Source organism: Nansenia antarctica (genome assembly GCF_963989245.1).
Source record: "Nansenia antarctica genome assembly, chromosome: 10".
Lineage (NCBI taxonomy): Eukaryota > Metazoa > Chordata > Actinopteri > Argentiniformes > Microstomatidae > Nansenia > Nansenia antarctica.
In genome coordinates this window covers 28,519,906-28,544,042 of record NC_137680.1, presented here as the reverse complement: position 1 = coordinate 28,544,042, position 24,137 = coordinate 28,519,906, and the positions used below count along the sequence as shown (strand labels likewise).

Below are 24,137 nucleotides of genomic sequence, written 5' to 3'. Positions count from 1 at the left end.
AATAATAATAAGTATGACTTTGTATGCACAAAAACTTAAATATAATTTATTTCACTTGCAGCCTAGTTAAGCAATCGTATGAAGTGACATACAGCAGGCTTAAGGGAGTGACAGTAGTGGCTAATGTTTGGGCGGTTTGAAAACTCCCACCATGCTCTATCATTTTGTGGCTGTGGCTTTTCTATCTTCAGCACAGAACTTTCACATCCCCCTCTTGGAAATATCTGGATTAAAAATACTCACCCACAAACAAGTGAAAGAATAAACAGTCTGGTTGCGAGCTTACATTACATTTTTTAAAATCCTGTTTTATACACCAGAACTTGGGTCTGCTTGTGGCATACAGTAGTTCAAGAGCAGGTCAAAGGAGACATCAAATAACTAGATTGTCATCGCTTTATGCCAGATAAAAAAAAATATCATTAGTTCTAATCCATGATTAAAGAGATGCTACAGGATTTCTGTTGCTTATTATTATTTACTTAAGAACCTCCTAAGCTTTGATTTGCTTACTGGAATAGTGTTTTGACACAAAATGCTGTTAATTATTGTGATACTTTTGCAGTTCAATGGTGTGCTGACAAGATGTTACTAAGTTGTGTTCTTTTTTTCCCCTTTTCACATTCTGCTTTAATTACCTTTTTAGAATGATATATCTTGTACTTAGCTTAATCATTTCTGGAAATATTAGATTAGATTAGATTAGATTCAACTTTATTGTCATTGCAGAGTACAAGTGCTAGACAATGAAGTGCAAATAGTGATATGGGAACATGATATAAAAACGTGACAATGATAGTGATAGGTACAGTACGGTAGTTTACAGTTATGAGCTATGTACAGTTAAGGTAGCTTATGAACAGTATGTAATATACAGATGCATAAAAGTGTGCATATATGCAGTATGTGCAACGGTAGTATTGTAAACATCAGTAGTGCAAAGGTTAAAGAGTGATCACATTGTGTGCAACCAGCAGTAGTGCAAAGGCTAATGGAATGTTATAGTCACTTATTAAAGGGTAAGTTCTGATTTCTTTTAAAACAAATCTCTATGTTTGATGAAAATGGTATGTGGTAGAAGGGTACAACCAATTTTGTGATGAGGCTCCAAGCTCATGCAGTCAAACCGTAGCTAAGCATTTGAAGAATATGCAACAATATGTGAATATATAAACTTTAAAGCAGGTCATAGTAAGCAGTATGGAGATCACTCTGAACTATGAGGAGAAAAGTCGACAAGCAGTGGAGGACTTCTGTGCAAGGCTGAAGAAGCTCTTCTGCATTGGCCTCATCGCTCTGATGGGCTACACCGCTCTGAAGGGCTGTGATGATGAAGAGGAGCTACTCCAAGACTGGGGTGAGAAGATGAAGGAAGTACAGGGGAAAATGAGCGATGTCATCGAGGAATGCATCACTAGCTTCCCCAAGCAGGCTGAACTGGATTCCCGACGTCTGGTAAGGGACCACTCTGACCAGAACAACCAGCAGCTGGCTAACACCATCATGGACAAGCTGAAGAAAAAGTATGACTGGGTGAGCTGGTCTGTCCGCATATTCAGTTCGCCTTCTGGCCTGTTTGCTAAGTACAAAAAGGACTTCCACTGCACCACAGGGAAGAGTCGCTTTCAGGTGCCAGGTGTCAGGTGTCTCTCTTTCTTTATCTGCTCTCACAGTGACGCCAGCAGATCTGAGGGTTTGATCACGGAAGCAGGCCGAAGTCCAACAATACCGGAACAGCACTATGTAAGTTACCAACACATTCCTGATATTAGATATAGGAAGGTAATTTAGGTAATTTCAGGTAATTTAACTGTATGGGCCTACCGGTAACTTTGTCATTGGATAGGTAGGCCTTTGGTATGGCTGTTGATCATTTTCTCCAATGTAGCTTTTACTTTTAACTCAGGATCTTAAAGCGATGAGGGATTGGTGATGTGATTTTGAATTAATATCCAATAACACTTACTGTAAGTTCTAACATTATCTCTGACCATCTCCATATTTTCTCTTTTTAGATTTTGTACTGAGAGATTGTCTTTGCACTGAATCTGAACACCATCAGCAAAAATGGCAGGCAAGCTACAGAAGCTTGTAGCAGAGAAGAAGGACGTGATCGAGGCTGTGATGGACGTGTTAGAACAGGGAGCAGAGGTGGTGGCCAGCATCGCAGGTGACCTCTTCCCTGTTTTCGCCATCGCTGCACCAATCTTGAAGTTGTTCCTGGACAATGTGGAGAGCCATGAGGAAACATTTATGAAGGAGCAGTTCCAGAAGGTTCGAGAACGCCTGGGGGTTGTCTCAAAGGAGATCCAGCGCATCAATGAGCAGATTAGGAAGAGCGGAGCGGATGCTACCTACTTCTCGGTGGAGGAGAACGTCACCAACCAGTTCCGCAAGTACATGGACATCCTTAATGCCGAACCCAAGTTTCGCGAGGTCAAGAAGAAGCTGTTCTTGGAGCATTTCGCCATAACCGGTGGCGACAAGAACCTGCATACTCTCTATGGCGCCGTGACAGGAGACAACTTCGGTGGAGAGTCGGTGCTGCAGATCACTCTGAACTATGAGGGGAAAAGTCGACGAGCAGTGGAGGACTTCTGTGCAAGGCTGAAGAAGCTCTTCTGCATTGGCCTCATCTCTCTGATGGGCTACACCGCTCTGAAGGGCTGTGATGATGAAGAGGAGCTACTCCAACACTGGGGTGAGAAGATGAAGGAAGTACAGGGGAAAATGAGCGTTGTCATCGAGGAATGCATCACTAGCTTCCCCAAGCAGGCTGAACTGGATTCCCGACGTCTGGTAAGGGACCACTCTGACCAGAACAACCAGCAGCTGGCTAACACCATTGTGGACAATTTGAAGAAAAAGTATGACTGGGTGAGCTGGTCTGTCCGCATATTCAGTTCGCCTTCTGGCCTGTTTGCTAAGAACAAGAAGGACTTCCACTGCACCACAGGGAAGAGTCGCTTTCAGGTGCCAGCGACGGACGACAAGCTGAACGTCATGGTGTCCTACAGTGCCTCTCCGGAACCTCTGGACAAGGCCCGCATCCAGCAACTGATCCAGGATCAGAAGAAACCCACCATAGCGGGGCTGGCTGAGCTCCTGTTTAAGCAGCTGCCTGGGTCATGTGTGGTCCACGCGGTCAGGACCTGCAAAGACTTGGCCTGGGCCTGGAGCTTTGCCGAAGAGCTACACTACTGGGGGGAACACAACAAGAGTTTCTATGTCTGCGTTCATTACGCCTGAGCTTTTCTTGCAGCTAAGAGTTAGCTTAAAGTCCCACGGTTATATTCCGTCTAATGCGTTCTTTGCACAGATGCTGACATTGACAAGACTTTCCTCTCTTTGAGGACAATGACAAATAAAGTCCATTCCATTCCATTCCATTCCATTCCATTCCATGTCCCCCGGCTTCCCCGTGTGCCTGGTCTGTTCCGCCGCCGGGCACCTGCTTGGCCGTCCTTGTGCGGGGCCCCTTGGGTCTGTGCTTGCTTGGCTGGGCCAGGTGTGTTGGTGGTGGGGCGGGCTGGGTGCATGGGGCGGCGGGGGCTCCCTGGGGGGGGGTGTGGGGGCCCACCGCTGGGTACTGGTAGGCAAACTGGCTAGTAGTCGCTCTATTGGTAGAGGGCTGCAAGGGAATTTTTCCTGGCTACATAGTGTACAGGTTTTTACTTTTGCCTGCTCGCGGCTCTGTCAGTATTGATTGATTGATTGACTGATTGACTGAACATTTTCATTGTGTGAAGCGCATTGAGTTGCATCTTGTAAGAAATGCGCTATACAAATCAAATTTGATTTGATTTGATTTGATGTGTTTGTATGTTCCTCAGCGGTAAAAAGTGAGAAGTAACATGACACCATAGACAGTTTTATCAATGTGAAATATAAATATATATATATATATATATATTTTCCCCAATCTGAAGCAGTTCATCTAATTGTGTTTTTTACAGGAATACTGACCATTCACCCAAAGACACTACCCTAAACTTGTGGTTGTCATGACTCATGTCTTCTTGAATTTAAATATTCCGTCCTAGACTGATCATGAATGAAGCCTTGAGGCTTAATATTCTACTGACAACACATGTATGAATTGTCATCAAGTGCATATGATAATCTACTATGCGTTCATTCAGCTTTGATAGCCCTTAATTATTGCAACACGTGTTTCTCATCCATTCTTAGCAAATAAACATGCACATTACAGTGTGTACTCTCGACTCACCATACTCAGTCAAAGTAGTAACATTTGGCACATGTTGCCTGTCCTCTCTGTTGTTCCTTTGGTTTGTTTATTGATGTTTGTGACGGTGACAGAAGTACATGTTTACTTGTGACTGCCTAAGACAGACACAGTATGCTCTTGTTGTGCAACATAAACTGTGGCCTGCGGTCATCAATGTTTGTCTTACCCAGAAGAGTCCCACCACTTGAGGATTCCTACAAAGAAGGAATATTGCACAGTTAAACACATTCCATTAATCTGGCACATCAGTACCTCTATTTCTTTTGTATGTGATTGTACCACAACTTTAGGTTAGCCTTCTTTTTCTTTTCTTTTTTTAACATAAAAAAATAAGTAGGTGGTGGTTTGATGTCTATGGCTTTCCACACTGGTGCATTGTCAGTAACCCAAGCCAATTTACAGGTGACCAAAAGAACATAATTTCATCATTTGTCATGAGAATGTCAGTGGTGACCTTGCATACATGTTATGATATTTTGTATCACTATCAGGGTCTGTATTCACATAGCCTTTTACCTGCATGGTTTTATTGCAGACTGCTCATGATTTCAAATAAGTAATTCTTCCCTAGATCTTATATTTCTACAGAATCACATATGTCTCTGTGTCTTGATAACGTAAATGCAACATGGCGATCAAATTGTTATTCCCAAGTATTTTTTGTAGTTCTCACTTTAATAATGATACGTTCATAACAGCATCTCTAATAATGTGCCTTACATTTATAATACATTTATAATGTGCCTTACATTTACAAAAATTGCCATGAATAAATAATTAAAATATGTTGTATGTGTCCATTTACCTGGTTGGTTGTTTGTCTTGCTTCCATACAATTACAAATACAGTTGATATTTTAATCATTATTTTGCAGGATATTCAGAATAGTGCCAGATTTCTCTTTCTCAGAATAGTGCCAGACCACTCTGACCAGAACAACCAGCAGCTGGCTAACACCATTGTGGACAATTTGAAGAAAAAGTATGACTGGGTGAGCTGGTCTGTCCGCATATTCAGTTCGCCTTCTGGCTTTCTTGCTAAGAACAAGAAGGACTTCCACTGCACCACAGGGAAGAGTCGCTTTCAGGTGCCAGCGACGGACGAGAAGCTGAACGTCATGGTGTCCTACAGTGCCTCTCCTCTGTAATAAATTATAGTTTTGATGAGAAATTATGATAGGTGAAATTATGGTATGTGCCATCAAACTCACATGAAACAGAGCAAATGGCGCGTATGCCGGAGATAGTGGAGCACCTCAAGGTTCCGTTGAAGGACCATCTCCTTTTCCTCTAGATCCCATTCTCCCATCTATTCTAAATTATTAGACAAAATTGTTGAAAAATGTCTCCACTCAGACTTGACTCAGTACTCAGTCTTATATTATATATATATTTTAATTATTATTAATTAATTAATTGATTAATTGAGTTTGCCTCAAAGCCTCTTATTCTAAGTGGCAAATAGAAAATGGTTGATTAAACACTTGAAGCCTGCTTTCAGACATACTGAGACATGTTAAGTTCAAGAGAGATGTCAATGATCACTCTTCTTGTTTTGCTAATATTTAGTCTTGAAGACAGACTGGTCAAGAACACTACTATTGCACACTACTATTCAGTTGGATTCTTATTATGAATACCCATTGTTTTCCCTGTCCATATTGTAAAATTACATCATTTTCATTGCTTTCAAATCTTTCCAAACAATCATAAGAGAATAGTGATGCATTTGCATGTAAATATCAGATTGTTTGGTCTAAATTCTTTAGCCCAACACTAAGTTTCTCCTCATGCATGGGATGGCTCCTGATTTTGGCGGGGGATGGGGAGGGGGATGACAAAGCAAGTCTGGTGAATAGGCTGAGAGATGCTTTTAATCAGACCAAAATGACTCTACCATAGATATGATTTGACCACACAGTCCTTCATTGAGCCCGGCCCATCAGGTGACCTCAGGAACGCAGAAAAACATCACGTGGTACCGAAAAGATGCGCACGCCATGCAGGGATGCATTGTGCTGCCATTTACCACCTCAACATAACCTTCTGTATCTCTCAGAATTCTGTCTCAATGGAAATAACTTCATTTTGTCCTTAAAAAAAAAGAAAGTCACCGTAAATGTTTATCAGATGGTGGGCTCCAGCAATTCACTGGTAGCATCACATGGGACTCGCAGTGTCACTGCTTAGAGCAACTAGGATTTTAGGTTTTTCTGAGATGTATCATGTGCTCAGGAGACTGGATACAGCAACGTTTAGACCCTGTGCAGGGAACATATTGGGTTTTCCCCATGAGGAACCTAACGCAGTCCATTCATGTGAATGCAGCTAACTCAGATTGAGAGAGACTTCAAAGACGACTCAATACAAGTTAACAAGTTTACTATAACCATCAAGCCCTTCCTCCTGCATCGGTTGAACATGTTTACTAAATCATAGTCACTACTCTCCAATTCTTTATTCACAGACTAATCACTTTGACAGTGCTCCTCCTTGTAAAAGCTTCAAACGTTTGGGTTTTCTGGAGGGTTATTCAGACTGATTTTCAGCCTGAATTTCACTGACTAATATGGAAACCATTATCATATTCAAGTCTATAACAAACATTGAATTGACTTAACTTAAAATTCTGCTTTAATGTTACTTTAAAGGTTTTTGAGGAAACGACAGGCGTATATCCAAAGGAAACAGCTCAATGTAAGTCATGCAGTCATATCTCTCTTGATGGACACTAGACATTTTTGTTCATGCTTCATGTTTTTTCCGTCGAAAAACATGGACAATATAGAGGATCATTAACTCTTCGGAGTTTAAACGGCATTATATACCCTATAGACAGTGAAAGAAAACTATGAAAATGGTAAACCCCTGTCATCTCTAACCTGAATACTATTCTTTCTATCGACAGTCAAGTCCTCATACTTGCACACGTTATTGCTGTTGTCAGATTCGCTCCCACCTTGCATAGCAATACACCAACATTACAAGTCCCCACAAGCTTATCTTGGACTGCCATCAGACTATGTGTAAAAGACATTCCTCACAATGGAATATTATAACTTGTTTCAAAGCAAGCACTGGTGTCGTGACCAAAAGATACCCTGGGGCTTCTTTCAGTGGCTTTAACACACAGTGACTTCTGCGGTGAGACCATCACTACAACACGTTACCTTAGCATCATCTTGGGGTGGGGGTGGAGGGGGGGGGTGTCAATTGAACAGTCTTATAGCCTGCGGCTGCGGGTAAAACCTGGTGGTGTGGGTCTGGATGCACGGGTACCGTTTCCCAGATGGTAGTAGAGAGGACAGGGCGTGGCTGGGGTGGCTGCTGTCCCTAATGATATTCCCAGCCTCCCTCTTGCACCTCTCTGAGTAAATGTCCTGTATGGCTGGGAGCTCACGGCCCGGGATGAACTGGGACATTTTCACCACCCTCCGTAGGGCCTTACATTACATTCACATTTACATTTCTGGCATTTAGCAGACGCCTTTATCCAAAGCGACTTACAACAAATACATTTGACTAAGTTAGTGAAACATCTATCCATCAGTCATAGTAAGAAAATGTAATCGATGCTCAGGCCAGGGGCTATTGGCAGACATAATGCTACAACTGTACTGGGTAGAGGGGCTGTAGAGGGGATGTAGAGGGGAGCTTGTGGTTGAGGGCGGTGCAGCTGCCATACCAGGTGGGGATACCTCCATACTCTCTATGGTGCACCTGTAGAAGTTTGTGAGGGTCTGGGGGTCCATGCCAAGACATGTTGACGCTGTAGCTTCATCAGAACTCATCAGAACTGGTCCTTCCTCTCTGAGGAAAACATTTTTGTACACCTGTGGTTATGACTGCCTTTGTAAAATCATTGTTTTGGGATTTTCCACCTGTTACAGACAAAGTGGATTCATTTTGAGGTGTGTGAAGTAAATTGCCCCAGGTTGTGCAAGTGCAACTCATGGCTCCCTCATGTTCTGGCTCTGGCAGGGGTTTTTATCGACTGAAGAGGTGTCTAGGCTTTGATGTTAATCTTTGCATCTTTGATATTGCTAAGAGAACCTTTGTGATAAGCAATTCTTATTTAATTACCTCAACGACCTTTAGTTTTATAACTCACCTGTTTTACAGTAAGCTGATGTATGCACTCTGGTTGGTTGCACCAGCTTAATATGAAACAAAAAAAAAGTGACAATTGGCTATAAAACTCAAAGTGGTTAATAATAAAATAGGAATTGTTGGCATGGACTCCCAAATCCTGGTTGTAGCCATATCTGTGAGTCATTTATTGTACTGTTTCTGCTGGCAATAAAACATAAACATGCTACCAGAGTTTGATTGACTCCTGACTCGGATAGCAAGTAGTTGTCTTGAGAACCGACATATTTACAGTTGTCCTTGAATAGAAATAGTGAGAGACACTGATCCTACTTATTGTGCCCATGTTTTTTTCGAATAGTATGTACCTTCATTTGCCAGGCAATTCCAGATCCTAAATTTGATTTGGTCCCATGAAATGCGAAACCTACCGTTTTCAATGACATCTGTGCATCTGTGTGTTTGGTTCACACACTTAGTTAGTTGTCTGATATCATTTAATTGCCTGCATGTCTGTGCTTGCTACAGTATGTGAACAGATAAGGGAGGGCTCTGGTGGAGGCAGAATGGCTCATTACAATGCATGGAATTGTCCTCCGATTTCTACCTCCACCAGCCTCCACTGGAGCAGGGGATAGTGGATAGTTACAATAGTTATATAGTTATAATACTGGGCTGATTATAACAAACATGATGGAATGTGTGTGTGTGTGTGTGTGTGTGTGTGTGTGTGTGTGTGTGTGTGTGTATGTGTGTGTGTGTGTGTGTGTGTGTGTGTGTGTGTGTGTGTGTGTGCGTGTGTGTGTGTATGTGTGTGTGTGTGTGTGTGTGTGTGTGTGTGTGTGTGCGTGCGTGCGTGCGTGCGTGCGTGCGTGCGTGCGTGCGTGCGTGCGTGTGTGTGTGTGTGTGCGTGTGCGTGTGCGTGTGCGTGTGTGTGTGTGTGTGCGTGTGTGTTCATATGTATGTATTTGTGTGAATAGAAATACTAAACTGACAAAACAGGTGAAAGTGTCAGCACCTCCTGAAAGACATCCAACTACAGAACACATGAACAGTATGAGATCAGTGAGGCAGTCAGAGACGTAGCCAGCAGTCAATCTGATCAAACTTTTTATTTGGTGGTGGTTATTTGACATTCTACAACAGCATGTTTAGATACTGGATTCTGATTGGCTAGCAACAGTGGTAAATATCCCAACAACCCACAGTTCAGGCTGCATTTCCAGTATCAATGCGCCTCCCAATCAATCTGATTATGACTGCTCGCCCATGGTAAGCATGCTTAACAGATTTTCTTTTTATGTCCCAATCCCTTGGAATAAGGTTGATTGATTGATTGAATCTGATTAAGAACACCTGTGCAGACCTACAATGCAATCGTTGATCTTGTTTATGGGACTATATTCTGTGGCAGAAGGATATATATATATATATATTCTGAAACGATTAATGATTGTAAATACATTAATTTATAACTGTGTATTTATTTTTTAGATTATGTGGTGGCTGTTGTAGAAAAGCAATTTACCATTCGAGGGGGGGGGGGTTGTGGACTCATTTACCACTGTACAGGGTTTTCCGGTACCAGTGGCAAATTAGTCCACAACCCCCTTCCTCTCATGGTAAATTGCTTCCGTTTACCATTTCTTTACACAGTCCTTTGCATTTTGGTTGAACACTGCAAGGTGTTTTGAGCTGCAGGGGTTGGGTAGTAGAGGGCAGACAAGGCAGTGGTCTGCTCATCCACATTCACAGGGGGTCGGGCCGGTCTTGTAGCCCGTCTAACCAGAGAGGCCCTGGGTCGTCCTGTTCTCCTTCTGAGGCGGTTGAGTGTTTTCCACTGAGCCCATGGTGACTATGTCCTATGTTATATATGTTATATTATATGTTATATTATATATTATTATATATAATGGATTGTATATACTACGTCCTGCGTTATATACAATCCACATTGTAGCATAATGACAGTAACAAGCCAGGGCAAAACACAAGGTCTTAACCTCCTCTCCTCTGGTAAATTCACACATTGTTTACATTCCCAGCATACAGGCAGATAGGGTCCTGAGGGGTATTCCATCAATGTCGCTAAAGGAAAATAAAGGGTTATCTTTCTGATAGGTCTAGCGAAACTTATCAAAATAAGCCTAGATTTCCCTTTAGCGACGTTGATGGAATACCCCCCTGCCTCTGCTCTGTCCATTGGTGAAGAGAAAGGAGGAGAGGAAGACAAACAACAAGGAATATGGTAATAATTACTTTACTTACTTACTTACTTACTTACTTACTTACTTACTTACTTACTTACTTACTTACTTACTTACTTACTTACTTACTTACTTACTTACTTACTTACTTACTTACTTACTTACTTACTTACTTACTCACTCTATAGACATTTTGTTGTAAGGGGTAGTGGTGGTCTAGTGGATAGTGAGTTGGACTTGGGATCGGAAGGTTGTGAGTTCAAATCCCGCCTGAAGCCACACCACTACTAGTGTGCCCTTGGGTAAGGCACTTAGCCCTCAGTTACTCCAGGGGGAATGTCCCTGTAATTCGTAATTGTAAGTCGCTTTGGATAAAAGCGTCGGCTAAATGTCAAAATTATTAAATTATTAATTATTGTAAAAGACCATATACATGTTTCACAGTTTAAATGTAAGGAATGAAAATCATTGGCCAAAACAAATCCAGCACCAGGCTAGTTAAACGCCCGCACACATAAGAGCTAGGTGTGTGAGAGAAGAATTCAGGAAATCCTACTAATCCGCTATGCACTCTAAACAAACCTTCAACCTGCCTAACATATTACACTTTTAAGAACCTTCTCAAAATGAAAAATACCCATGGTTGAGACAGTCTGAATGTAAGCAAATGGATGTTGGAGGCCGTTGTTTTTAAATCCAGCAATGATTTGTCTGAGTTAAGTGCAGGATTAGGTTAATCCCATATGACTCCAGTAGGCTAGACTGATTCAAGCATGAACTTTAAACTGTTAACTTATTCCTTGTCATTTCTACACCATACCAACCATTTACATTTTAACCTCCTTCTCTTTCACACACACACACACACACACACACACACACACACACACACACACACACACACACACACACACCTACACACCTACACACCTACACACACACACACACACACACACACACACACACACACCTACACATACATACACACACACACACACACACGCACACATAGTCCATCACGTGTATTATAACCAGACTACTAATATATTATACTAACTATATAACTATTATAACTATACTATCACCTGTGGAGGCAGTGGACCCTGGTGGAGGTCAATCCAAGAGCAGTCGGTTGGTCAATGACTGCCACCTGATGGCCAGGTTTAATAATATGGTGACATCATCACAGAGCTCTGCCTTCATACAGTAGGCTACAGTGAAGCTGAATGTATTTCTATGGTGAGCGTATAGAATAGATGCCGATTTTATGGTAAAATCTGAAATCAAATTTCTCATACATTTAATTTGCTATGGAATAGTGTTCAAATTAAGGTACATTTGAGTTTGGGAACTTAGTTTTGTTCTGTATTTTTACAAGTAACATTGATGGACCCTTCATTATTTCATTTTGCAAAACAGTGTCCTCAAAAAAAAAGAATAAAAGAAGAAGAATTAAAGATTAAGAAGAATTCTATAATTCTATAATAATCTATAGCACAGTGTCTGTTATTTACTGTATAATTCATCCCTAAACCTCGTTTTGTTCTTGACCTTTTTGCTCTAAATTGAATCTTTTCAATTGAACCCCTTAACATTATTAACATTATTAACATTATTAACAATATTAAGATTATTAACATTATTAACATTATTAAAGGAATAGAAATATAAACAGACATGAAACAAACAGGCAGCAGGAGATGCTGTTAGCATCATTTATATAGTTGTTATATCGACTGTTATAACAGTACTGTATATCAGCAGTGATCTCTTCATGCAGGGTTAAATGGTAAGTGGACTGCACCTGCGCCTTATTTTGAAGCACTTTACAACGGCCTCTCATTCACACACACACACATTCATACACTAATGGCAGCAAGCTACCATGCAGGGCACCGGCCCGCTCATGGGGAGCAATTTTGGGGTTCAGTGCCTTGCCCAAGGACACCTCAACACGTGGAGCCGGGGATCGGACTACCGACCTTGCGATCATTAGACGCCAGCTCTACCTCCTGAGTCACAGCCACAGTGCTGTCTTCATGCAGGGTTGCTGGTGATGACGATCTCCCGCTGGGGCTTGTAATGCTCCATGACCAATGTCGTGAAATATCAGAGCAGGTCTCTCTTGACTGATCTCAGTTGACTGATCACCATAAGAGAGAAGGTTGTATAGGAGCAGAGAGTACTTACCAATGGATGGTTAGGTAGTGTAAATGTAAAGGAGCTGGGCATACGTTTGTCAGTTCCAAGTTCCAAACAACAACATCCTCCCTAATAAGACTTCTACTGCCCCCCAGCACTAGGTTTAGAAGAAGATTTTTCCTTCTATCACTGAGACTGCCAATGGCCCCAGGCCTGAGCTGGATTATTCTTCCTGCTACGACTGGTGGATTGATGATTCACTGCTTAGTCAAATGTATTGATTGTAAGTCGCTTTGGAATAAGGCGTCTGCTAAATGCCCAAAATGTAAAATGTAATCATAAACCCCCGAATTGGACTTGCAGTGTCATTAGCTATAGCAGGTAGGCTATAGCACACTTGGTAAAGTTTTAGTATGCGATCACTTCACAAAACTACCGTCTGGAACAAAGAGTTCCTAATAAACACACTTAGCACTGTCTAGTGGCCAATTATTGTATTTGCTCCAGTGTAAGTTTTCTCAGAAAATGGCGGTAATCACTAGTCACAGAAATTCTGATCCTGAAAAAGAGTGGAATAGGCTATGCGGTCAAAATAGCGAGTTTTGATGCTCATACCAATATGCTCATACGATGCCCACCGATGCCAGAGTAAATGTCCTGAGAAAATATATATATTTTTGGCGAAGGTATGTTAATGTTGTGTAAATCAGCCGTTAAGGACAGTAATTCCACTTTCATGCTTTGCATAGGTTTCCATTTAGAGTCTTTTTTTCTTTTTTTTAGCTTAAAAGCTAAAACAGACTGAGACTGATTCTTTATCACACATACAGTGGCTTTGGAAAGTATTGTGTGGAGGATGTATTCAGACCCCTTCACTTTTCCACATGTTGTTGTGATAGTACATTTTGCCATCAATCCACACACAATACCCCATAATGATAAAGTGAAAACACATTTTTAGAAATGCAAATGTATTAAAAATGGGGGGAAAAAAGTTATTTGGGATCTCGACCAACGTGAGCTCCTCCTTCCAGGTGCTCAACTCCATAGCACCGGGGGCCCAAGGTACACAATGCACCATTCTCTCTCTCCACCCATCCCTCTCTGTCTCTTCATCCCCCTAACCTACCCTTACGCCACATAATAATAATTATAATAATAATAATAAGAAGAATAATAATCACTGCTTAATACAGTTACAGTTGTGTTCTGTGTAGATCATGCTGTACATAGCCCATCCCTGTGTATCATAGCCCACAGCCTGTATTTTTTGTATACTTCACTATATACAACATATTTGTCATATGTATCATAGCCTGTAAAATTGCACATTGTATATAATCTCAATGTATATATACCACTGCACATATACACCCAGTGACCATTGTATGACATTGCACATCACACTACCATTTGCAACTTTACTGTATTGCTGTAAATACTGCTACTTCTCACTGCAATATAATTGCTATTTGTTGCACTTCTGGTTAGACGCACAATAATTTCGTTGCATTTTCTTGTAGGCTACTATGTAATGACAATACAGTGAATCTAATCTGATCTAATCTTAATTTGTATGCAAGGAAAAGGTATCTGAGGGTTAATGGAGGAGGAGGAGGGACTACCAGGAACTGTCTACAGGGAACGTTTCCTCATCTCAACCCACTTCACTCCCCCTGGAAGAACAGAAACTGCGCAATAAACCATCGAAATCCCAGAGCCAGACCCTGACACTGTCAAAAGAAGAAAGAAAAGAAGAAGAAAGAAAAAAGGGGGGAAAAGAAGACGACGACGACTCTGTGTAAACAACCCTCAGCCATCCACCCTATCAGTCTGGGGCAGGTGAGACCACCTATACAACCCTCAGCCATCCACCCTGTTAGTCTGGGGCAGGTGAGACCACCTATACAATCTGAACTCTGCAGGCTCTGGTAGTTATCAGTTATCAACATCACACGAGAGGGAGTGCTGTTATACTGAATATCAGCAAGACCGAGAGTGTGATATTTATTTTATACAACAGTAGGCCTACAAGCGCCATTTATTAGTTAACATTGATAAACGACAACAGATTTATGATTTGTTTATGATTTGTTTTATGTATTTGGCTCCGACAACACAGATAGTTCCGCAACTGAACTTCCTCTTGAATTTAGACTGGACTGTTGCCAAGCACAAACATGAATACAAACATGTTCCTGCACAGCTTGCTACTTTGTGTAGCCTACAGACGTTACTGGAGGCTAGCTACTCTGTGTCACATATATTTATCTGTACTTTTCCATTTATTGTGCAACCAGTGAAATAAGAGTCTGTTTTAGATTAGATTAGATTCAATGTTATTGTCATCGCAGACTACAAGTAGGCCTACAATACAACAAAATGTAGTTTAGCATCCAACCAGAAGTGCAAATAGTGATATAAGGGCATGATATGAATAGAACAAGAATGGTAGTGAATGATAGGTAACTATGTAATATACAGTATGTGCAGAGTTAGTATTGTTAACATCAGTATAGTTTAGTTATGGGCTATATAGCCTACAGTTATGTACAGTGAGGTAGTTTATGTACAGTATCTAATGTGCAGAAGTACGGTATAAAAGAAGCTATGTCAGGAGACATGTGCCAGTGTGCAATATAGGCTACAGAAAGGTAGTCATGTAAAGTAAAGTTGATCTGTACTTTTCCATTTATTGTGCAACCAGTGAAATAAGAGTCAGTTGACAGTCTCTTTGGTGGCATGTGTGATTCCGATGAGTTAACATCAGACAGTACATGTGCTCCATGGTTTCTTGCTGTGCGGCAGAGTGATGCAGTTAAAAGTCCCAGTGCTGTTATACTCTACTATACTCTACTATACTCTACTATACTCTACTATACTCTACTATACTCTACTATACTCTATACTCTACTATACTCTACTATACTCTACTATACTCTACTATACTCTATACTCTACTATACTCTACTATACTCTACTATACTCTACTATACTCTACTATACTCTATACTCTACTATACTCTACTATACTCTACTATACTCTACTATACTCTACTATACTCTATACTCTACTATACTCTACTATACTCTACTATACTCTATACTCTACTATACTCTATACTCTACTATACTCTACTATACTCTATACTCTACTATACTCTACTATACTCTACTATACTCTACTATACTCTACTATACTCTACTATACTCTACTATACTCTATACTCTACTATACTCTACTATACTCTATACTCTACTATACTCTACTATACTCTACTATACTATACTATACTATACTCTACTATACTCTATACTCTACTATACTCTACTATACTCTACTATACTCTATACTCTACTATACTCTACTATACTCTACTATACTCTACTATACTCTACTATACTCTACTATACTCTATACTCTACTATACTCTACTATACTCTACACTCTACTATACTCTATACTCTACTATACTCTACTATACTCTATACTCTACTATACTCTACTATACTCTACTATACTCTACTATACTCTACTATACTCTACTATACTCTACTATACTCTACTATACTCTATACTCTACTATACTCTACTATACTCTACTATACTCTATACTCTACTATACTATACTCTACTATACTCTACTATACTCTACTATACTCTACTATACTCTATACTCGGATGGTAGTCTCTGACACATTCGCGCCTACCTTGTTGAGAGTGTTCCTGATCTGTGGGACATTTTTTTATCTTTTCTTAATTATGGTGAGCATTCTTCATCATCCACTGTAGATGTTTTCCTTGGCCTACCCAAACATCTTTCTCCAGCCCTGACTGCTGATGGCACTTTTGTAGCTTATTTGCTATCTACCTAGCCCCTCAAGACAACCCAAAACACACACCCACACAATCATGTTATTGGGAGAAAGGTTGGCAGGATAGGGAAGCTAGCTGGCCAACTACTACATGTCTTGTACCGTGTGAATACGAAAACACTGAATACAGACCTAATAAATGGCTAGCAATACCCCCAAACTGTGCAATTGCTACTTCTTAAACATTTATAAGTTACAAGTTAGTGCATTGCCATGCCTAGTATGTGTTCCCCATACTAAAGTGTTACCCAAATAAATTGTGTTTTTAAGTTGTGTTTTTGATGATGGTGCCCTGTTTTTACCCAACAGCTGTGTTGCCATAGAGACTGGTCAGGATGTCAGTGACCGTGACTAAGACAGAGGGCATGACCGTCTTCACCATGACCTCTAAACCAGGAAGCAAATGGCCACCGCTCTGTCAAATACTCGGGACACTGTGCTACAGCCCAATATGCTCTGTGTCCCAGGGATTGAGGAGGCCCCAAGCCTGTTCCCAGTCACTTCTGGGGGTGGGTAAAACACACACACACACACACACACACACACACACACACAAACACACACACACACACATAAACACACACGCGAAAGTAAATTTTATTGTCACATAAATATTATACAGATGACATCAGGCTGCAGATGTTGCAGTGAAATTCTTACTTCATAAGCAACTCTCGACAATACAATATAAAACAATATCAACAATGCACGCCCAAATGCACGCACGCCCGCACGCACGAGCACACACACACACACACACACACACACACACATACACAAACAACCACCCAATTAAATAGTATCCACAAAGTCACAGTTGCCATTAGAGGTGAGCAGAGAGAGATAGCACATAAATCAAATGTCATACCCCTCTCCTTACTTCACAGACTATACAGATTATGGTGGGATTGGTCAACATCGCCCTTGGGACAATCCTAGAATTCAGAGGGGATCACATGTCGTGGTCTGGGGCTTTGTTTTGTTCTAGTGTTGTGGTGAGTAATCATGCATTCATCATCTATTTATTCATCATTCATTCATTCATGTATCATCTAACCCTGCTCTACAAATGGCTTATAAACCTTTAAGGGTGAATTGTTGCATTGTCCTTTGATTTTCTTAATTAATTTGTACAGTAATCTGTAAATGTTTATGAATGTAGTTAGTAGTTACTAATAATTTCAGCATTTAATCATGTTTAAACATGTTGGAATAATAATTAGTTAATAGTGAGTTGAGTGCATTATATATGAAATGGTTTATAAAAGGGTGTATAAATGACATTTATTATGAAGCGTTAACGTGTTGCCTACAGTACATTAACATTTTGGGATGCAAAAAACACTACAGTGGTCTTGAGTTGATGTGTGAAGTGGCAGATAAATGACAACACATGAATTGCCCTTGTTGACATTTGCCTGCCTTCTCTCCAGTTTGTTGCCGTTGGCATCATGTGTATCCTGTCTGAGAAGTTCCCCAGTCCCTGTGTGGTGAGTTGTTCACTGTCATTCCTTATACAGTACAGGAGGAGAACTCAAAATGGATCTGATTCAGTTGGATTATTCATAACTAAATTATGTCAGACCACAATAGCACTCAGTGGTTCAGATCTACAGAATAAAGAGGTATTAGCTGACGATTTGATCCAAAGCGACTTATGTTGCAGTGAGTGCATACATTTATATCTATATATTTCATTTAACCTGAACCCACAAGCGATGTTAGCTCCATGCTCTACCAACTGAGCCACAGAGCATGTTCCCTTCATCCCTATGCCTCTCTAGCAACCCTGTGTCACTGGCACAGAACACCATTTATTATAACGTTTAGTTAAAGGGGAATTTCAATTGACTGAAATCCATGCGTATTTCTTGTGCAGAGCTAGGGTTAGGGTAAGGGTTTTATTAGGGTCTATTGAAACGTGAGTTCTGTGTTTACCTCGTAGAAAAGTCTTATAGGATGTCAAAATCCAGTCCTTTTGCACTTTGACCCTACTCTACGATGCCAGTGATTCCCAGAGAGCAACCTGTGCTAGCTCTTGCACTGTTCAACAGAAGGACTTTGCGTTGGAGGAAGAGGGGCATCTTGGGAGTTGTAGGAATTCACTCAAATGGGTGATTTGAAACATCACGTCTGATCAGGGCATTTAAAGAGAGATATCTTGACTCAGACATCATTTTGAAACATGATTTTTTTTTTTGGGGGGGGGGTGAATGTGTCTACTATGAACTAATAACAAAACCACTGTTACAGGGTAAAATTCAGCTTTAAATGAGACTTCCACTCTGACTGTGCTCTTGTGCTTTAGGTGGGCATCAATGTGTTGGTGAACCTGGTGGGAGTTGCCCTGGCCATCACTGCTATTGTGCTGTACAGTTTGGATCTAGTAGATGATAAATTGTGGGGGATATGCTCTGATGATTACTACCATGACTACCATGATAGTCCAACACCGTTACCCAGTCAGGAGAAATGCATGGAGCTCAAACTTATTACACTGGTGAGTGTGTTTGTTTGTTTGTGTGTGTGCGTGTGTGTGTGTGTGTGTGTGCATGTGCGTGTGCGTGTGCGTGTGTGGGCACTGTTTAAAGCCTGTTTCCTGTGCACGTGACACATTTTTATTTGATTTATAATTAAATATGGCTGTATCATGTTGTGATTGAGGTAAATTCATTAAATGACATCTGGTCAATATCAGGCGACCGTTCTGTTGCAAGGTGATGATCCCGTTGTGGACACTGACACCCCTGATGAATATTACACATGTATTTCCCTCAGGGGTTGCTGAATGCCTTGGACATCATGCTGATCGTCCTTGCCGTCCTCCAGCTGTGTGTCACCATCAGCTCTGTTGTCTTGAGCATCAAGGCTTTGTACAAGAACCAAAAGGAGGGAGAAGAGGTATGAACAGAAAACCATTACAGAGCAAATGTATGTATTGTAGAGTGTATGTACAGGGGAGGCTGTGGCTCAGGAGGTAGAGCCGGCGTCTAATGATCGCAAGGTCAGCAGCTCGGCAGTTCAAACCCTGGCTGACCACGTGTCGAGGTGTCCTTGCACTGAACCCCAACAATTGACAGACAAGTTGCATGGCAATAAAACAATTATTTATTTATTTAAATACATTTGTTGATGTTTGTTGTGGCTTAGCAATAACACACCTGACAATTCCTCCATGTTCTGCCCTCCCTCGGTCCTAGGTTCTCCCTCTCTCCTGCTTCCCTGTCTCCTTTCCTATATACAAGTAACAAATAAAATAAAATAAATAAATCTCAACATCTTCAAAACATTCTTAAAAAGTTTGTCAACCCCCTTCTTTTCAAACTCTCTTCAAACTCTTTTCTTAACCTCTTTTCCCCTTAGATAACCCTCCTCTTTAACAAAGTCTATTCGGTTGTTATGTTGTGACGTGTTTCCGGGTCCAACATTGTCTGAGGCGCACTCTTTGAAAGGCCGCAGTAATAATAATAATTCATTATATTTGTATAGCGCTTTTCCAAGGCTCAAAGACGCTGACAATATGGAAAAAACGGGAAAGTGCTGTGTCCCTTGTTGTATGAATAGATCCGAGTCTAAAAAACGATTGAACTGTCATTCTACCGCTTTAGTACACTGGTACTCTGGTGCTGGATTTTTTTATTTGGACCCAGAAATTGCTAAACGTCACGCGTGACGTCAGACTTAACAACCGAATAGTAATCTCTAACTATGCTCCTGTGTTTCAGATCAACCAGGACAAGGAGCAATACAAGCCTCTGCTGGAGGGAGACAACCCCGCTGCTTAAAGCTACAGACCGTAATCTGAGGTCATGTTCTCACATGAAAGCCAGAATCATGACCAGGAGCAAGTGGATGAGTTTGCAACATTGTTGCATAAATTATTTCTCTGATTTGCGTTCTCACAGCCCTTTATGTAAACGCAGTGGCGGGCGGTGCATTTCACACCTAGGCCTTCAGTGATGTCCTACCTGAATTATTCCACCTCTTAATACCATCATTATGACGCCATGGCTCTAGAAACTATACATTTAGACAGAAACGCAGTATAACCGGGCGTTGCCATTGTTATTATAGCGGCACCTTGTCTGGGTGTATTCAATTCATTGCATGAAAACGAAAGCGTCAGTTATTTCCCGAACGTTGCGGTCTGTCGATCTCGATAGGAGAACCGTTTCGAGGTTCCATTTAAGGATGGTTATCTTCCTCGTGTTCATACGGTCACGGGGGTGTGTCGTTTTCCATGGTAGCAGCCCGGGAAGTGGTTAGAAGATCGCATTGAAGCCCCACTTACTCACACAACTGAGCCAGGCAACACAACACACATATCTCTATGGACCCCAGGGTCGCTCCGTATGTCTACATCTCTTGCAGAAAACATTAAATGCTTTGTACTCACCAAAACAACTGATTATTTGAACACAAAATCCATCCTCCTTTCTTTCCTCAAGAAGACTTCAATGACTCTGTTGTACAGTTGATCAGTTCCACCAATAAGTCCTTTTACATGGATATCGTCGCTAACATCGGGGTTCGGCTTGTAGAACAACACCTTCCATCTACACAAATTAGCGAGATCAAGTTTCAGTGTGTTAGCTCCGCCTCCCAATAGTTTGTATCCAATCAAAAGACGTGAAGGGGCTGATCAGGTGCTCCGCCATCCAGAAGGCCCCTTCGTCGGATTTGCTTGGATTTGCTGCCAACTCGAGAACTGACCACGGCACGCCACAGTCTTTTCTCGCTCACTTTAAATTACAATCTGTACTCGCGCCACTGTTGAATCTGCAGGCGGGCAGATTTCTTGGTACCCTGGCAACACATTATGGCTGAATTTGATTGGATAAAAGCTAAAGGCCAGCCCTCCAAATGTCTGGAAGCAGCGCAACCAAGAGGAAAGCTATGAAATGAAGAGAATAGACTACGGGAATAATTTAATACATATTTGTAGAAAAAAAATATAAAAATTAAATGTATATTCTGATGATGTTTAGGCCAGCAGAGAAGGCCTTGCTGGCCCTGACGGCACACCACTGTGTAAACGAAGTAACATACGCAATCGAAGCAACAGACGTGGTAGTTGATTGGTCAGAAAAATTAAAAATTGCCGTTCGTCCCGCTCTTATCCAGATCAACACGCATGCGCTGTTGTTTTCCTATGGACGTCGTTTCGAATCGGAGCGACACCACCCTTTTCAAGCGGAGCATCCGTCGGCTGTTTGCTCAGGGAGTAACTTCGAATGCACGTTCTCACAGCTCCAAAGACGCAGAGCAAAGTGAATTTTATCCTAAACTCCGATTCCAAGTGAAGCAAATGTTCTAGTGAGAACACACCCTGAAATAATGAAATACAAATGGATTCAGATGATGTGTATGTTTTCTACTCATCTGAGGTTTTGTAAATAAATTACATACATACATACTACAACATAGATTAAATTAATATTCAAAAACTTACTGCAATCATGTCGGGTCATATATGTCTTATATGTGGAAAATGTATTTTCTGTATTGTTGTTACATTTTTGTTGGTGGCCCATTTTTTTAATGTTATGCAGAGTGTGGCTTTAAGAAGTCTTACACGGTACCTGACTGTTACTCCCGTCCCGTGCCCAATTTGCTCTGTTGAGGTCCCGTGCCTGAGGAGGCGGGGCCATGGATGTGCTGCTCCTGCTGATTGGGCTAATGGGACGCTCCTGCAGATTGGGCTAATGGGACGCACCTGAGGCTGATGACCTCCAAGCCCTTCAAAAGACTGCAGCCTGGGGAAACGTCTGCCTGTGTTTGGTTGGACTGCTTTTGACTTTGTTGGGGATTGCTTTGGTTTGGTTTGTATTTTCTCCCTGAGAAGTACGTTTTATTTCTTTAGTTCTTTGCTTGGCAGGGCGGTGAGTACTGGTTTGCTTCTGTTGTGCCCTGCCATTGTCTATTACGGTAGTGGGAGATGCCTGCCATTGTCTATTACGGTAGTGGGAGATGCCTGTTTTGTTTATCTTATTGGTGGTTGTTTTGTTTCATTGTTTCACATGTAGGTAGGAGGGCAGAATATTAAAGCATTAACCTTTAATACATCATTTCAGTGACTGACTATTTTCTTATGCACAGAAGAGAATGGCACACTCAGCCCAGGTGAGACACGTGCACAAAAGAACAGTCGTGGTAAACAAAAAACAACATGTTTAAACATTTCACAGAGCACTATAGACTTGTCACACACCTGACCAATCTCATCAAATAATAGCCTTCACATAAAAATGGAAATGTGTCAATGATTAAGTAACAAGACAGAAGTGCCATTTCACCCAAATGTAGCATGGAAAACCATCAAGTTTAATTATTACACACAAACCTGTGAGGATCCAGAAATTGAGCGCAAAGCTCAGCAATACCGTCACAGCATACACATGATACGACTTCTGTAGTTCTGTTCCTCAAGAGTGAATCCCTTCCCTGAGTCTGTGAGGTTTATAAAGGCTACATGCAGCCTGGCTCCCACACCTGAAGACTATCAAGTCCTAATTAACATAGCAGCTTTTTAGCGCTTCAGCCCATTACAACTAGTGATGGGGGAAACGAACACAATTGTGTTGGAAATGATGGGGTCGGGTAGTGGTGGTCTAGTGGATAGTGAGTTGGACTTGTGATCGGAAGGTTGTGAGTTCGAATCCCGCCTGAAACCACACCACTACTAGTGTGTCCTTGAGTAAAGCTGCGTGCACACAGGGCCATTGCGTTGCACCGGAAGTCATTCATCTCAATGGGGCCGTTGCGTTGAGCAGTTGCGTTGCTCTGCATTGCGTTTCTTGACTGGCAGGGTGCGGCAATCAGTCATTAAAAAATCTGCTTTTTGCGTTACGTTGGATCCGTCAAAACAGCCGGAAGTAAACCGGAAGTCGTTTCTTGCCCAGAGCTCTCGCCTCAGATTTTAAATCCTCAATTTTGGCCGCCATTGGCTAAAATCTGTAATTTGGCTCTACAAGTGTTAATATGTCATTTTATGAAGTTTTTATGTTTTCAGGCGAGAAAGTAACCATATATATTCACAAAATGTGTCCAGTTTATCAAAATAACCCGTTTATATATCTGATCTGACGTTTTTTTCCCCACTTCTGTGGGAAACTTCGCTAGCAACACGAGTAGAGCTTTGCATCTGCCATCTGCATCGCACGTTGAAGTACGTCAAGTCCATCCCACCAGGTTGCGCCAGAACGGTGGGTCACGGTCCGCGTAAGGCACTTAGCCCTCAGTTACTCCAGGGGGAATGTCCCTGTAATTCGTAATTGTAAATCGCTTTGGATTAAAAGCGTCTGCTAAATGGCAAAATTATTAATTAAATTATTATTAAAATTAAATTGGAAAAAGTGTCGATCTATCGATGCAGTCGATACAGCAGCTCCATAATGCCACCTGCTGGTCAGGTCACGGTATGGCGGCTGTATCGACTGATTCACAAGTCAAAATACTTACTGTCATCTGCGATGTCTTGTTCAATAAAGGTGCTGTGACAAACTGTGTCGATGTGTATGTGGCCATATATGTATGTGTGTCTAATATGCTGCTAACAGTGCTAACAGTGTA

The 24,137-nt window shown here is 41.4% G+C and overlaps 2 protein-coding genes across 2 annotated transcripts; both read left to right on the top strand.

The window, feature by feature from the left end:
- Positions 1-2,067: 2,067 nt before the first annotated feature.
- On the top strand, positions 2,068-3,249 carry LOC308166831 (protein rapunzel-like; the record flags this gene model as incomplete). The annotated part of the gene is made up of 1 exon (XM_080541155.1): positions 2,068-3,249. The coding sequence occupies one exon, from the start codon at positions 2,068-2,070 to the stop codon at positions 3,247-3,249; it is 1,182 nt and encodes a 393-aa protein (XP_080397281.1).
- An 11,125-nt stretch (positions 3,250-14,374) lies between these two features.
- On the top strand, positions 14,375-20,435 carry LOC308166601 (transmembrane protein 176B-like). Its single transcript, XM_080540930.1, has 7 exons — positions 14,375-14,531; positions 16,875-17,074; positions 17,453-17,560; positions 17,999-18,055; positions 18,874-19,065; positions 19,344-19,466; positions 20,291-20,435. The coding sequence occupies exons 2-7, from the start codon at positions 16,901-16,903 to the stop codon at positions 20,348-20,350; spliced, it is 714 nt and encodes a 237-aa protein (XP_080397056.1). The 5' UTR covers positions 14,375-14,531; positions 16,875-16,900; the 3' UTR covers positions 20,351-20,435.
- Positions 20,436-24,137: the final 3,702 nt, after the last annotated feature.